This window comes from Halichoerus grypus, chromosome 5 (assembly GCF_964656455.1).
Source record: "Halichoerus grypus chromosome 5, mHalGry1.hap1.1, whole genome shotgun sequence".
NCBI classification, from domain to species: domain Eukaryota; kingdom Metazoa; phylum Chordata; class Mammalia; order Carnivora; family Phocidae; genus Halichoerus; species Halichoerus grypus.
The window spans coordinates 157,508,587-157,522,937 of record NC_135716.1 but is presented as its reverse complement, the minus strand read 5'-3'; the positions used below and the strand labels follow the sequence as shown (position 1 = coordinate 157,522,937).

The 14,351-nt window shown below is 48.1% G+C and overlaps 1 protein-coding gene across 13 annotated transcripts in view; it reads right to left on the bottom strand.

Annotated features, from left to right (window-relative positions):
* The window catches only part of LOC118542534 (uncharacterized), a 28,039-nt gene extending 14,395 nt beyond the window's left edge, over positions 1-13,644 (bottom strand). For 4 of the 13 annotated variants that reach the window (XR_013448248.1, XR_013448245.1, XR_004920648.2 and 1 more), the window contains exons 1-4: positions 13,436-13,644; positions 8,020-8,120; positions 6,258-6,412; positions 5,327-5,453 (exon numbers count right to left, since the gene is read on the bottom strand). Coding sequence is in view for 1 of the 13 variants with exons in the window: in XM_078073357.1 (XP_077929483.1) it covers positions 5,327-5,453; positions 6,258-6,412; positions 7,894-8,005 (394 nt within the window). In the remaining 12 variants the exon portion in view is untranslated. Of the gene's footprint in view, positions 1-5,326; positions 5,517-6,257; positions 6,413-6,923; positions 7,224-7,893; positions 8,121-8,951; positions 9,080-11,483; positions 11,677-13,435 lie in introns of those variants that run through there. The other 9 variants (XR_013448244.1, XR_013448240.1, XR_013448239.1 and 6 more) reach the window with 9 other exon arrangements.
* Positions 13,645-14,351: the final 707 nt, after the last annotated feature.

The window sequence follows — 14,351 nt, the reverse complement described above, 5'->3', positions numbered from 1 at the left end:
CACAGGTTGCTGATGGGAATACAAAATGGCACAGGCACTTTGGAAAATAGTCTGGCACTTCCTCAAAATTAAAAAATGGTTATCATATGCCCCAGCATATCTACCCAGGAAAAATGAAAATATATGTCCACACAAAAACTTATACATGAATGTTCAGAGCAGCATTATTCATAATACCCAAAAAGTATAAACAACACAAATGTCCATCAACTTATGAATGGATAAACAAATTGTGGTATATCCATACACTGATTATTCATTGGCAATAAAAAAGAATTAAGTACTGATACATGTTATATCATAGATGAACTTTTTTGAAAACATTATGCTAAGCGGAAGCCAGCCACAAAAGGCCACATATTGTGTAATTCTATTTATATGACATGTCCAGAATAGGCAAAACCAGGAAGAGAGAAAGTAGATTAGTGTTTGCCTAGGGCTGGGGGACAAGAAGGGGATGCTAAAGGGTGCGAGGTTTCCTTTTGGAGAAAAATGTTCTAAAATTATTTGTGGTAGTGACTGCATAACTATGAGTACGGTAAAAACCACTGAGATGTATACTTTAAATGGGTGAACGGAATGGTATGTGAATTGCATCCCAATGAAGCTGTTTAAAAAATAAAAAAAAATTAAAAAAAATCATGCTACAGAACAGCAGAGCCTAGTGGCACAGACATTTGCTCAGCAAATGGAAGCAGAAGACACAGTCACCTAAGAGAGTGTGTGTGTGTGTCTCCATCCCTCTCTCTCTCTCTCTCACACACACAAACACACACACACACAGGTAACATACCACGGAAGGCTTTTGGAGGAGGTAATATCCGAGTTTAAAAAGCCCATGTTTGGCAGGGGCTGAGAGGAGTGTAGTACAAGGAGCTGTAAGCTCGTCTGTGTTAATGAGAAAGCCCACTTTCCACGGCTGGGCCTCAAGACTGCGTGCTCCCTCTGGATGGAGACCATGTCTCATCCCACTCTCAGTGCTGGAGGTGATCAGCGTGCCTGACACGTAAAAAATCAGCCCTGTGAACCTCAGCTTTAAATATTCAAATATTTATTTACACTGTCTAGAATACAGTAGTGATCAAGAAAGACTGCGTCCTGCCCTCATGAGGCTAATATTAAATATATGAGGAAAAACGAAGCTCACTAAAAAGAAGAGATGACAGGAACGCCCATTCTAGAGAGACAGGTCAGGGCAGGCCTCTCGCACAAGGTGCGTGGCACCTGAAGGAAGTGAGGGGTGAACCCTGTAGATGCTGAAGGAAGAATATTCCAGGAGAGGAGGTGGGATGACCAAGGCCCTGAGGGGGCGTGAGCTGTGACATGAACAGCAAGCCTGCCATGGGGACCGAAGGCAGAGCAGCACGTTCGGGGAGCTTGGGGGGGGTGCCGGGCCTCAGGCCAGGGGGTCCTGCTGGATCCCACATGCACGATGCGGCCCCAGGAGGGCTCTTAGCAGGGAAAGGGCGTGAATGGGTTTGTGTTTGGAAAGGATGGCTCTCTGACTACCTTGCAGATTAGCCCCAGAAGGGAAGAGGCAGGAGTGGAAACCGGGAGACAAGCGTGAGGACTTGGTGCTAGTGGAGGAAGGGTAAAGAACAAGTGGACCAAAAAGTGACTTGAAGACCCATGGGTCTGACGTGTGTGACGGAGGAGAGGGGTCGAGGATGAGCTTAAGCTGAGCAGGCAGCTAGGTGGGTGGTGGCGGCACTGAGAGACAAGAGGGGAGGAAGGGTCTGGGGGGGGAAAGAGCAAGAGAGCCTGTGAGCTCTGAGATGCCCGTGGGACATCCAAGGGAAGGCAACAGGGAAAGACCAGCATGGAGGCTGACACGTGGGCAGGATTCACCCACAGATGTGACTGGAAGCCCTGGGACGGGAAGGGACTGGCTAGGGTGCTGGTTCTAAACAGGGGAAGACTGCCCCCTCGAGGCTACTTGGAAACTGCAAGGTCTGTTTTCAGTTGTCAGTAATCCTGGGGGTGCTATAGCATTAGCAGGAAGGGAGCAAGGAATCTAGATGTCCTGCAATGTCCCACGTAAGGAAGAATTCTTCTTCTCCTTCTTCTTCCTTTTTTTTTTTTTTTTTTTTTTTTAAGTAGGCTCCCTGCCCAGTGTGGAGCCCAACATGGGACCTGAACTCATGACCCTGAGATCAGGACCTGAGTGGAGATCAAGAGTTGGACACTTAACTGACTGAGCCACCCAGGCGCCCTAAGAATTATTCTTAATCCTCTGACTTTAAAATGCTCTGAGAAACATTCATGTAGCAGAGAAACATCTGTTCATAATGATCTGAGCTGAGAACCTAACTCCATTTTACATATAAATCCAAAGACTTGTAGGGGCTCCTGGGTGGCTCAGCTGGTTAAGCGGCTAACTCTTGGTTTTGGCTCAGGTCATGATCTCAGAGTCCTGGGATCAAGCTCTGCATTGGGCTCCACTCTCAGCGGGGAGCCTGCTTAAGATTCTCTCTCCCTCTCCGTATGCCCCGCCCTTCCCCCCACACCCCTGCTCTCTCTAAAATAAATAATTTTTTTTTAAGATTTTATTTATCCATTCGAGAGAGCAAGCAAGAGAACACGAGCAGGAGGAAATGGGGGGAGAGGGAGAAGCAGACTCCCCGACGAGCAGGGAGCCCAATGCAGGACTCGATCCCAGGACCCTGGGACCACGACCCAAGCCGAAGGCAGACGCTTAACTGACTGAACCACCCAGGGGGCCCAATAAACAAATAAATTTAAAAAAAAAAAAAAAAAAAAGACTTATTTTTTTGCATTGAATTTTTCCAGAAATAAACCTACCACATAAACTAAGAAAACATTTAATTTTTTCTTTCAGAATTTTACCAAGAGATTTTCACTGTTTCAGAAAATGTTACTGTGATCCTGCCAACAAAATACCCGGTTATCAGTCCACACTGCTCACTGTGGCTCTGGGCAGAAGTGCACGTTTAAATATTTCACGTGTTTAGCTATGTCCAAGCATTTATTTATTTTTTTTTTTTTTTAAAGATTTTATTTATTTATTTGAGACAGAGAGAATGAGAGAGAGAGAGCACATGAGGGGGGGAGGGTCAGAGGGAGAAGCAGGCTCCCTGCCGAGCAGGGAGCCCGATGCGGGACTCGATCCAGGGACTCCAGGATCATGACCTGAGCCGAAGGCAGTCGCTTAACCAACTGAGCCACCCAGGCGCCCTATGTCCAAGCATTTAAATACTGAAATACAGTATTTATTTCATATGTATATGAAATAATACTTTCATATTATAATTATGACATAACACTATTTTTTAAAAACTATGTGTTGGAAAGCTCTATGAGCTGGGACTTTCATTTCCGCCTAGTAAAGAATCAGGCCTAAGCGGTGGGCACTGGGCTAAGAGGTTAAGAAACCATGAAGGGAAGAGCGAGGGAAGAGAGGCAAAGCCAGGGTCAAGCTCTGGGCCCTGCAACACCTCACAGGTCGGGGGGAGGAAACAGGAGACTGAGACACAGCAGCCAAGGAGAATGTGAGTGGTGGGCGAGGCGGACTGCAGTGATGCCTGGGGAAGCCGCTCAGATCTCCTTCACGACCAACACCCTCACTCTCTCACCTCCCAGAGGCATGAGACACTACCAGCCCCGGGAGAAGTTCCATCCCAGGAAATGCCACTCACCCCTCCTGGGAATCGGCCAGAATACATGACTGGGGAGGGGGTTCAGAGACCCGGCCCCCCAGGCCTCAATTCAGAACAAGTCAGAAGGGCTATCGGAGCTCCAGTGCCCCCCTGGGACCAGCTGAGGCCTTGGTGCGACTGCACGGTGGCTCCATTTCACTCTCTGCCCAATCTGCCCCCCTCATTCCCCTGCAAGAGTGGTCCCTGAGACCACTCGCGGATAAACTTTCTGCATGCAATCCTTCAAGAGGCTGTTTCCCAAAAAGTCTGACCTAAAGCAGCCGAAAACTGGGAAGAAAAAAAAAAAAATCAAGTAGCGGTAACGTATGTTTTTCAGAGATAGAGCAATAGAAGCCAAAATAAGCATCTGAAAGAAATGAATGTTGCTTTGGCAGGCAGAAAAATTATGATACGGGGCGGGGAGCAGAAGAACATCATATTATAACAAACTTCACAACTGTCTTTATGTGCAATGATGACTTCAATAAACATTTTTTAAAAGGCTAAATTTAAATTAAAAAATGTTAGCTTTTAATTTATAGCCCTGCAAATAGTCACTCCTCAGTGGAGAAAGCTGGTAGCTGTCTCCTTAAGCAAATGGCCAAAGTTAACGTCACAAATACCAGAAGTGACATCATCACGCACATCCTTACGTGATGCGCTAATGAGGTGCTCCTGCCAGAACACCTCACACCAGGAAGTACCAGGCAAACACTGAGAAACCATCTTAAAAAACGGGCCTGTTCTCTTCAAAGTCATTGAGATCAAGAAAGACACTGAGAGGGGCGCCTGGGTGGCTCAGTCAGTTAAGCAGCTGCCTTCGGCTCAGGTCATGATCCCAGGGTCCTGGGATCGAGTCCCACATCGGGCTCCCTGCTCAGTGGAGAGTCTGCTTCTCCCTCTCCCTCTGTCTGCCTCTCTGCCTACTTGTGCTCTCTATCTCTCTGTCAAATAAATAAATAAAATCTTAAAAAAAAAAAAAGAAAGACACTGAGAAACGGAGACCCTGTTCCGAACAGAGGGAGACTAAAGAGACTCGACCCTGCCGTGCAGCGTGAGTCCTTGCCAGGGAAGGACAACGGTTACTAGAAAGGATGATACTGGGGAAGATGATGAAATCTGAACACGGCCTGAAGACTAGTAAATAGTGCACGGATGTTCAATTTCCTGATTTTGACGGTCGCGCTGCGATCACGTAAGGGAACGTTCTTTTCTTAGGAAATATATACCCAACTATTTAGGGGTCAAGAGGCATGATGTCTTCAACTTCCTCTCAACTGGCACAGTAGGGGGGAAATATATCTGTGTGTATAAATTAAATGGAAAAGCGTAGGGGGCAAAAAGTAAATGAATGAGTGGGTAAAGGATATATAAGAGTTCCTTGTACTATTCTTACAGAATTCTTATTCCACATATCTGTAAGTTTGCAAATATATCAAAACAAAACTACAAAAAAAAAATACAATTTCTAACTTTCAACAGCCTACTCTTTCTAATGGTCCTAAGCCTTTACAGAACTTCAAAAATGCCTGCTCAGGCTCATATGACGAGATGCTGGGGTCCCGAATGCCTCAGAAGGGCTCAGATAAAGGTGTTAAAGTCTCAGGATTCCAGGCAGCCTCCTCCCCAGCCCACTCAGCCCCCGCCATCCGGCCCACAGCCCCGCTCACCTGCTGTCATGGGAACAACGTCCGAATGCAGCAACATCCGGATGCGGCCGGCCGGCTTGTTCCCGATCTTGATGTCCATGTACATGGTCATCGGATTCGACCGGACGTTTTTTGCCGTGGGCTCTCCCTGGGCGCAGAAGAAATGTCAGGTTGGGGAGCACTAGACTCCGCAAGTCGGAGAGCGGGTATTCTGCATACACACCAAGAACCCAAGGGCAGCGAGTGGGCCGCAGCAAGGTGCCGCCAGCTGGAGCCCCAGGGCCGGGACCCCGAGCACCGGCTAAATAACTGCCCCCCCCACCGACCCCGCAGGCTCGGGACCGCGTCCCACTTGCCCTCAGACGCCAGCTCACTGCACCCTGGCCTGTGGTCCCAGAACCCCAGCTCCCTGGCCCGCAGTGCGCGCCTCTCCGCACCCGCAAACCCCAGTTCAGGGGCGCCTGGGTGGCTCAGTCAGTTAAGCGTCTGCCTTTGGCTCAGGTCATGATCCCAGGGTCCTGGGATCCAGTCCTAAGTGGGGCTCCCTGCTCATTAGGAAGCCTGCTTCTCCCTCCCCTTCTACAGCTCCCTCCGCTGCTCCCCCTGCTTATACTCTCTGTCAAATAAATAAAATCTTTAAAAAACAAAAAAAACCCAAACAATCCCAGTTCAAGCCCACTCCCGTGACAGGGACCCATAACCTTTTCCCTCTGTGCCAGTCCCTACAGATTCATAGCTGGCTACAGTGGAAGCAGAATGGGCGGCGCTTGGGCTCGGGCCTGAGTGCCCAGGAGACAATGAGGAGGTCGGGCCTTGCTTTGTGCTCCGAGTGCACCGGGATGACTAGCTGATAAATACAACATTCAGTACAAACCCTATCATGTGTTTGCTAGAGAAAACTATGGTCTCTGACCTATTTGTGGTGTGGATTAATAGGGCAACGGATACGTACTGAGCTTGCAGGCCAAGTTCTGGAGTTGTTAAATAAGGCCCTTGAGGAACTGGCGACCCAGCGGGGGAGCGACATCCGTGAGTGCGGGAAGCACAGAGATCCCGCGGCTGCACAGCCTTGGTTCCCATCGCGGTTCCCCACTCCGGAGCTGCGTGCTGTTGGACAAGTTATTAGATCTCCCTGTGCTCAGTTTTGTCACCTCGAGTTGGAGACAGTATTAGTACTTATCTCAAAGGATTATCGTTAGGATTCAGGATTTGTAAAGCCCTTAGAAGAGTGCCTGGTATAAAGTAAGCAACATTTAAACATCTGTTAAATAACTACTGTCAAAATAATGCCGTAAGCACCCGGACTGAGGGCGCCCCAGGAGCCCCGGGACCATGGAAGCCCAGAAGGGACCTTCGCTTACTCCACTGGAGGTGTCAGAAAAGTCTGCTGGAGAAGGTAGCAACTGAGCTCAGCGATGAAAGGTAAGTAGGAGTGAGCGAGATAAAGTCGGTTGGGAAGGGAACTTTGAGGCCAAGGAACTGCTTATGTGAAAACACAGAGATTTATAGGTACCCACAAACTCTGTCCTAGAATGCCAAATGGATATACAATGTGGAGAGGTGAGCGGGGTCCGAACACGGAGAGTCCCTCTGTCCCCCTGAAGGAGCCCGGACTCACCTCTCCAGATGAGGAGTCCTCAGACAGCTTGAGAGCCGTATGGTCAGCTCTGCCTTAGAAAGCTCCCTCTGGCTGCTCAGGAGAGGAGCACGCAGGCCCGGGGCAGGGAGACCAGCTAGGGAGCTCCTGTCACTACCCGCAGGGGAGATGACAGGCTAGCCAAGCCACGGTGGCGGGAGCAAACAGGAGAGGAGAGATGCAGGCGGATGCAAAGGAGAACATCAGCAGGACACGGCAACGCAGGAGGTGTGGATTATGATGAGGAGCCAGAGAGGACATGGAAGTCCCTGGTGTGGGGGACTGCGGAAGACACCAAAATTCACTCAGATGGGGTACTCAGGATGACCAGAGTGGAAGGAGAGAGGAAATCCACTTAGGACGTTACTCTGTTGATTTATGGTGACTGGGAGAGAGGAAATCCACTTGGGATATGCTCTGTTGATTTATGGTGACTGGGAGACATGCAGGCAGAAACATGTGGAACTCAGGAGAGAGGTCAAGGCTAGCCTTAGACATCAGGAAATCAGCAGAAGCCTGAGTGGCTGTGATAAGCTCAGACACGGGCCACAGAGGCCGAAACTGCAAGGACAGCGTCAGAGAGGAGCCGAGGGCTAAGGGAGGAACACAGAGAAACACCACTGCTCCAAGGGGGGACAGAGGAGGGGGAGCTCGGTTATTTATTCCCAGAAGCAATGGTCACGATGGGGTATCGAGAAGCAGGAAAAAGTGCTGAGGCAGGAAGTGCCTGGCACCTGGGTACATTCTGAGGGGCTGAGGCCTCTCTGGAATCAGGCCAGGAATAGGAAGGCAGTGAGCCTGGTGCCAAGGTCTTCAGTGAGGGTGCGGGAAAGGTCAGGAGGATGGCGGATGCTGGTGAGGGGGCATCCTCACTGTCCTTTCTCATCTCAGACCGCCACCTAGTTCAAGCAATCTCATGCTGGTACCCAAGCACACACGGGATACTTCTCACCTAGAGCCCCACACGGACAAGAAAGCCAAGCTTCTCCATTCAATTCATCCAGCGCCGCCCACCTCAGAAGCGCCCTGGGTGGAAAGTGCCAGCCCCTCGCGGGGAAGCGCATGCCTTCGATCTCACCTCCCGGGTTTCCACTCTGGGAGGCTCCAACCCTTCTTCCTCTTTATTCTCTTCGAGAGTCTTCCCAGAAAACTTCTTCAGCCAGTCATCATCTGCCCACACTGAAAGGAAAAGAATCGAACAAATGCTAAGAAATTCAAGCTTCTCGGCCAACTGCTTGCTAGCTGTGCCCAGTTCTTCGCTGCTCTGTCGACGAAGTGGACGACAGCCCACGGGGCTCTCACGGGCAGAAGCTACCGCTTAGGACAAGGGATGCTGTCACTGGGAAATGTCAGACCTTCAGGTCTAGCTCTCCACAGAGGCAGAGGCAGAGGAGAGAAACGAAGGACTGAGCCGAGAGCCAAAAGGGAAGCCCCAGCCACCATCAAGGCTGGAAGGGCACAGTCTGTGTCTACAGCCCGGGGCAAGACTTTCCTGGGGACAACAGCTCTTGCTCTGCGGAGAATCTCAACCTCTGTTTCCACGGAGGTGCCGCGTTCTCTTCTCCCCCATACACCTCTCTCCCCACGGACATACACCACCGCAGCGGGAAGTGAGACAGCGGAGGCCAAAGCTGAGGACGTGACGAGGAATCTGCGGTTGCCGCCACTCGCCCGGTCTGGATAAGCCTTCCTTAATTCTCACCGGGTTGGCTAAATGGACACGAACTGTCTGCCCAAAGAGTTCAATTCATTCTGAAAAGACTACAATACCACTCAGCTGCTTAAACCTTGTTTAAGTTAAAAAAAAAAAAGATTCCATTTACTTCTAAGAAATCTGAGACTTGCTCACGATTAATTCTATGCTGGGAGCCCAAACCCCTCAACAGCAAGCTAAGCACAAAGCTAACCATAAACTGTCCGTGAGCCACTACACACTTCTTTCAACACCAATATGAAGTTCTGTGCTAGCATGATCTTCGGATCTGAAATTATAAGGGTAAATGCAGTTACCGTGTATTGAGTCCGCTTTAAAAAATCAAGATCAGGGACGCCTGGGTGGCTCATCAGTCATGATCTTGGGGTCCTAGAATCGAGCCCTGCAACGGGCTCCCTGCTTCTCCTTCTCCCTGCCGCTGGCTCTCCAATAAATAAACAAACAATAAATAAATAAAATCTTTTTTAAAAAAAAATCAAGATCAGCACTAAATGGGAGAGAAACAGTATCGCTTGCTGGTGGGGAACATGTTTGATGAAACAGTAACAGAGAACATGGAACGATGTATAGGGATACTTTATTATCCAAGAATAACTGATACTAGGGAAAGGTAAGTAGATAGATTTTTTAAAAAGGCTTGTTTTGGGTCTTTTCATGAAAACTAAAAAAATATATATATATGAAAAAAGATTCCTTAGTTTAGTAAGAAAGAATTATAGCTATGCTCTTGTTCTTAGAAACAGATGAATCAAGTACGAATTTTACTTCTAGCAATTAAGAAAAAATTGAACAAGAGCATGAAATATCCTTATTTCATATTTAGTCATAAAGATTGATTATAAGGAAAATAAAAGATTGAACATGAAGATAAAAAAGGGGAGGGTGGAAACATTTAAGAATTTTGTTGTAGGCAAAATAGTGGTGCCCTCAAAGATGTCCACATTCCATTCCCCAGGACCTATGAATATGTAGAATTACATGGCAAGAAGGAAGTAAGATTGCAGATGGAATTAAGGTCACTAGTCTGCTGACCTTAAAATAAGGGTATCATACTGGATTATCCAGATGCACGCCCAGTGTAATCACAAGGGTCCTCTAAATGTGCAGAGGGAGGCAGGAGAGTTAGTTTCAGAGTGATGCAGTGTGAGAAAGACTCACTGGGCCACTGCTGGCTTGAAGATAGAAGCGACCAGAAGCCAAGGAATGAGGTCAATCTCTACAAGCTGGAACATGCAAAGAAACGACTTAGCTCATAGGCCATACAAAAACAGGCTGCAGGCTGGATGTGGCCTGTCGTCCAAAGTTTGCTGACCCCTAATGTAGATACAAAAATGTCGGGGACAGACTGGCCAACACAGGTGGTTGGCATTTATGCACACGATCAATGGAAAGGCTTTCTGAATGAGAATTCATTTTATAAGTAGCCAGTTCCCAGTGAATACTTTCAAATAATGACAACTTTTGTTTCCTAGATAACTTTGAAACTGTGGAAACTGGAAACATGATAGGCGCCTGAGGGTCTCATGTCCTGTAAAGGAGAATCCCCATAACGGCTTCAGTAAAAAGCAAAGAGTCTCAGCCAGACCAGGCTGTTGTTGCTGCTGAGCACCCTGCTAAGAGGATATGAGTTCATGCTCGCAGTCCCACTCTTCCTGTGGTTAGCACTCAAATAAAAGCTCCGTAGCACAAGCACATGGAAAAAAGACACACTTTCCCTTCCTACCTACCTACCTAGATTAGATGCATTTAACAAAGAGCATGTACTAACTGCTTGTTAGAGCTGGTGATGCAAGGATGTGTGCTCAGGTTGTGGGAACAGAATACACACAGGAACCAAGAACTAGCAATGCCAGGCCCCAGAGGCTTGGGGCTCTACAGGGTCTGTCTTCTATATTCTGCCTACATGAGGGGAACTATGAGCCAGGCCTGGTGGGCCTTCCTTCAACCAGAACGTCCAGTCCCTCGGCAACGGCCCCCACCAAACCGGGGTTTTGGGGGTTGAATAATGTCCCCCGAAATTTCATGTCCACCCAAATTTCAGAATGTGACCCTATTTAAAAATAGGGCCTTTGCAGACATAATTAGTCAAGATGAGGTCATATTGGATTAAGATGGGCCCTAAGTCCCATGACTGGTATCCTTGTAAGTAGAGGAGACGCAGACGCATGCAGGGAACAAGGACCTGTGAAGACAGGGGCAAAGACAGGGCTGATGCAGTTACAAGCCAAATAATGCCAAGGACTGCCAGGAGCCACCAGAAGCTAGGGAGGGAAGGATTCTTCCCTACAGCCTCCAGAGGGAGCATGGACCTGCCAACACCTTGATGTAGGACTTCTAGCCTGTAGAGCTAGAAGAGCTAAGAGAATAAATTTCTGTTGTGTGAAGCCACCCCAACTGCTGCTCTCCCTGCTTGTGCTCGCTCTGACAAATAAAGTCTTTATTTTTATAAAAAAGATTTTATTTATTTGACAGCGAGAGAGCATAAGCAGGGGGGAGCGGCAGGCAGACACAGAGGGAGAAGCAGACTCCCCGCTGAGCAGGGAGCCTGATACGGGGCTCAATCCCAGGACCCTGCAATCATGACCTGAGCTCAAGGCAGACGCTTAACCGACTGAGCCACCCAGGCACCCCATAAATAATAAAATCTTTTTAAAAAAATGAAAATCTAATTTTTAGATGCTTCCAAAAATATTAAAATAATTTTATTTTAAATAAACATAGCTAAACAGTGAATTTTTAAACTTTGCAGTATCCAATTCTACCACTACAGAATTTAAGCCTTAAGTTACTTTCCAAGAATTTTAATGACTTTTGTTTATAAGACTTACAGAACATAGATAAAGTTGTTTATCAGTTATTCCCTCCATGGGTGGCTCAGATGGTTGAGCATCTGCCTTCGGCTCTGGTCATGATCCCCGGGTCCTGGGATTGAGCCCCGCGTCGGGCTCCCTGCTCAGCAGGGAGCCTGCTTCTCCTTCTCCCTCTGCCACTCCCCCGCTTGTCCTCTCTGGCTCTATCTCTCTGTCAAATAAATAAATAAAACCTTAAAAAAGATTATTCACTCCAACTGAGCACCAAATGAATACAGAGCGCTTACCTCACTACTGAGTTTGGTGACTACTAGTGAAGGGAGCCTAGTCCTGTCCTCAGGAAAACGTTACGTTAGCTGGCAGACAGCAAGAGCAACAGGAGTTACTAATTTATAGAATTCAGGGAGGGTACAGCCCTCAGAAAGCCAGTCTTACTGTTTTATTTAAGAACGAAGAACTGAAGGCTCAGATGGTTTAAGTATCACACCCAGAGTTAGTGGCACAGCTGGGTCTAAAACTCCTATCTTAGAGAATAACAACCAAAGATCACATAGAAACGTGCACGGTAACTGTGATACCATTTTAAGGGAAACTCCCTCGGGGTGAGTAGAGGCCAAGGCCCTCACTGCTTGCAGCTGAGCTTCCCTGCCGCCCTCTCCTATTTAAAAGCACAGCTGCCAACAAGGGAGGTCTGATCAGCAGGTGTGGTGGGGTACAGCTACCCAGCAGGTGGCGTGAAACAACACCCAGACCTTTCAAGATTTTTCTAAAACTACCTTCCTACTGAATCCTACTATACAGTTTGTTTATTAAATGATCAGAAATCAAAGGCCCCAAAGGGTTCCAATGTGGAGAAAGCCTTTCCTCAAACCCAACAAACTGTCAATCTCTGTGAATTTCAGCCCATAGCCACACCACCATCCTGGCCCTGCTGTCCTCAGAACGTTCCTCTTCCATCACCAAGATCATAGTCATGTTGACCCAGAGAGGAATCCTCCTGAACTTAGTTACATACCAACCATACACAGAACACACATGACTTAAAATTTTTCCTGAAGACCTTTTCCTGACATTAGGAATCTGAAAATGAGACACTGAAGGCCTCACCTGTTTCACCAGAAGAAACTAAGTATCTGTGGTGTCTCCAAAAGGAATAAAAGCAGCATGAAGAACTTTGTTGTCCACCTCCTCTGCCAGCCCACCTGCAAAGACCACGTGCCTTCTGAACCGATGCCCTCCACACTCTTGGTACAAGCTGCTGCAACACAGCCAGACAGCAGCGGCCGGAGGAGGAGTCCCTAGTGTTTTAGGTATACAAAATGACCTGTGAGGTACACTCCTCCCCCATCCCCTTTCAGACTTACATCGAGCCTCTGATTACTCTGATACCTTCACTGCTTCCAGTTTGACTCTCTCTTCTATACAATCACTAGAATGAATCCAAGAAAGTGCAAATCGGATCACATCACTATCCTGCTTAATATTCTCCAACAGCTCATTATTGCCCACGGAACAGAGTCCAAATTCCTTAGCACGGCATATGAGACCTTCCTAACCTGAGCCCTGCCCACCTATCTATTCTTCTTTCTCCCTTGCTCCCTCAACGCAAACCATTTGCCCCCAAATGTTAGACTACTTCACCCCTCCAGGCTCTTGCTGCTCTCCATTCAGGCAACAGCCTTACTCCAGATCTTTCAAACCCAGCTCCGGCCTCTGTGCCTCGGGGCAGTTTGCCCTCCCCTATCCAGACCGAGTGCTCATTCCCTGAAACCCTCAGCCCGACCCTCCCATCAACACTGTCCATCAAACGCTCGCATCATGGTGCTCACCAGCCCCGGTAAGGATGTTTTCCATAATTCCCCACCTATTCTGTGAATTCCTTCCTCTAAGGGGCCAGGACTGCGGAGTTTACGGAATGAATGGGCATGAGAGTTTGGAATGCGGTCCGAGGTCACAATAACAGATCTCACCAACTCTCCGAGACCAGGGTCAGAGGGAAACGGGTTCTGGGCAGCGCAAGGCCCAGCAAAGCCCTTAGGTCGCAGGCGCTGCTCACAGGCTGGGGGAGCAGAGCCACAAGAGACCCGCCCGGCTCGCTTCAGTGGAACCTCACGCCGGCTCAACAAAAAAAACAGCACCGTCTAGGTGGCAGCCATCTTGCTCCCAGGCTCTTCCGCCGGAAGCTGTAGCTAGGCCCTGCCCCCCAGACCCGCCCCCTCGCTGGTTGCGCACGGCGCTGGGCTCCTGTCCAGGGGCAGGTGGATCTTGGTTTGGGCGGCACTCAGAAGGTAACAGAGAACACAAATACATAGCCGCATTAACCGCGGAAGTCAGAAAATATGGGACTCTACTTCGACCCGGCCTTTATTTTATTTCTATTTCTTTTAATGCTGGTGTGATTAACATAATTAACAATGTTATATTTGTTTCAGGTGTACAATATAGTGATTCAGCGAATCCATTTACAGCTATGTGCTCAAGATAAATGGAATCTTAATCCCCATCACCTATTTCACCCATCCCCCCACCCACCTCCCCTCTGGTAACCACAAGTTTGTTCTCTGTGTTTAGGAGTCTGTTCTTTGGTTTGTCTTTTTGTTCGTTTTGTTTCTTAAATTCCACGTGAGTGAAATAATATGGTATTTGTCTTTCTCTGGCATATTTCGCTTAGCATTACACACACACACACACACACACACTTCTTTATGCATTCGTCTATCAGTGGGCACTTGGGCTGTTTCCATAGTTTGGCTATTATAAATAATGCTGCAGTAAACATAGGGATGCATGTATCCCTTTGATTTAATATTTTCAGGTTTTTTTTTAAGATTTTATTTGCCCACTTGAGGGTGAGAAAGAGAACTATGCGGGGGGGTGAGGAGCAGA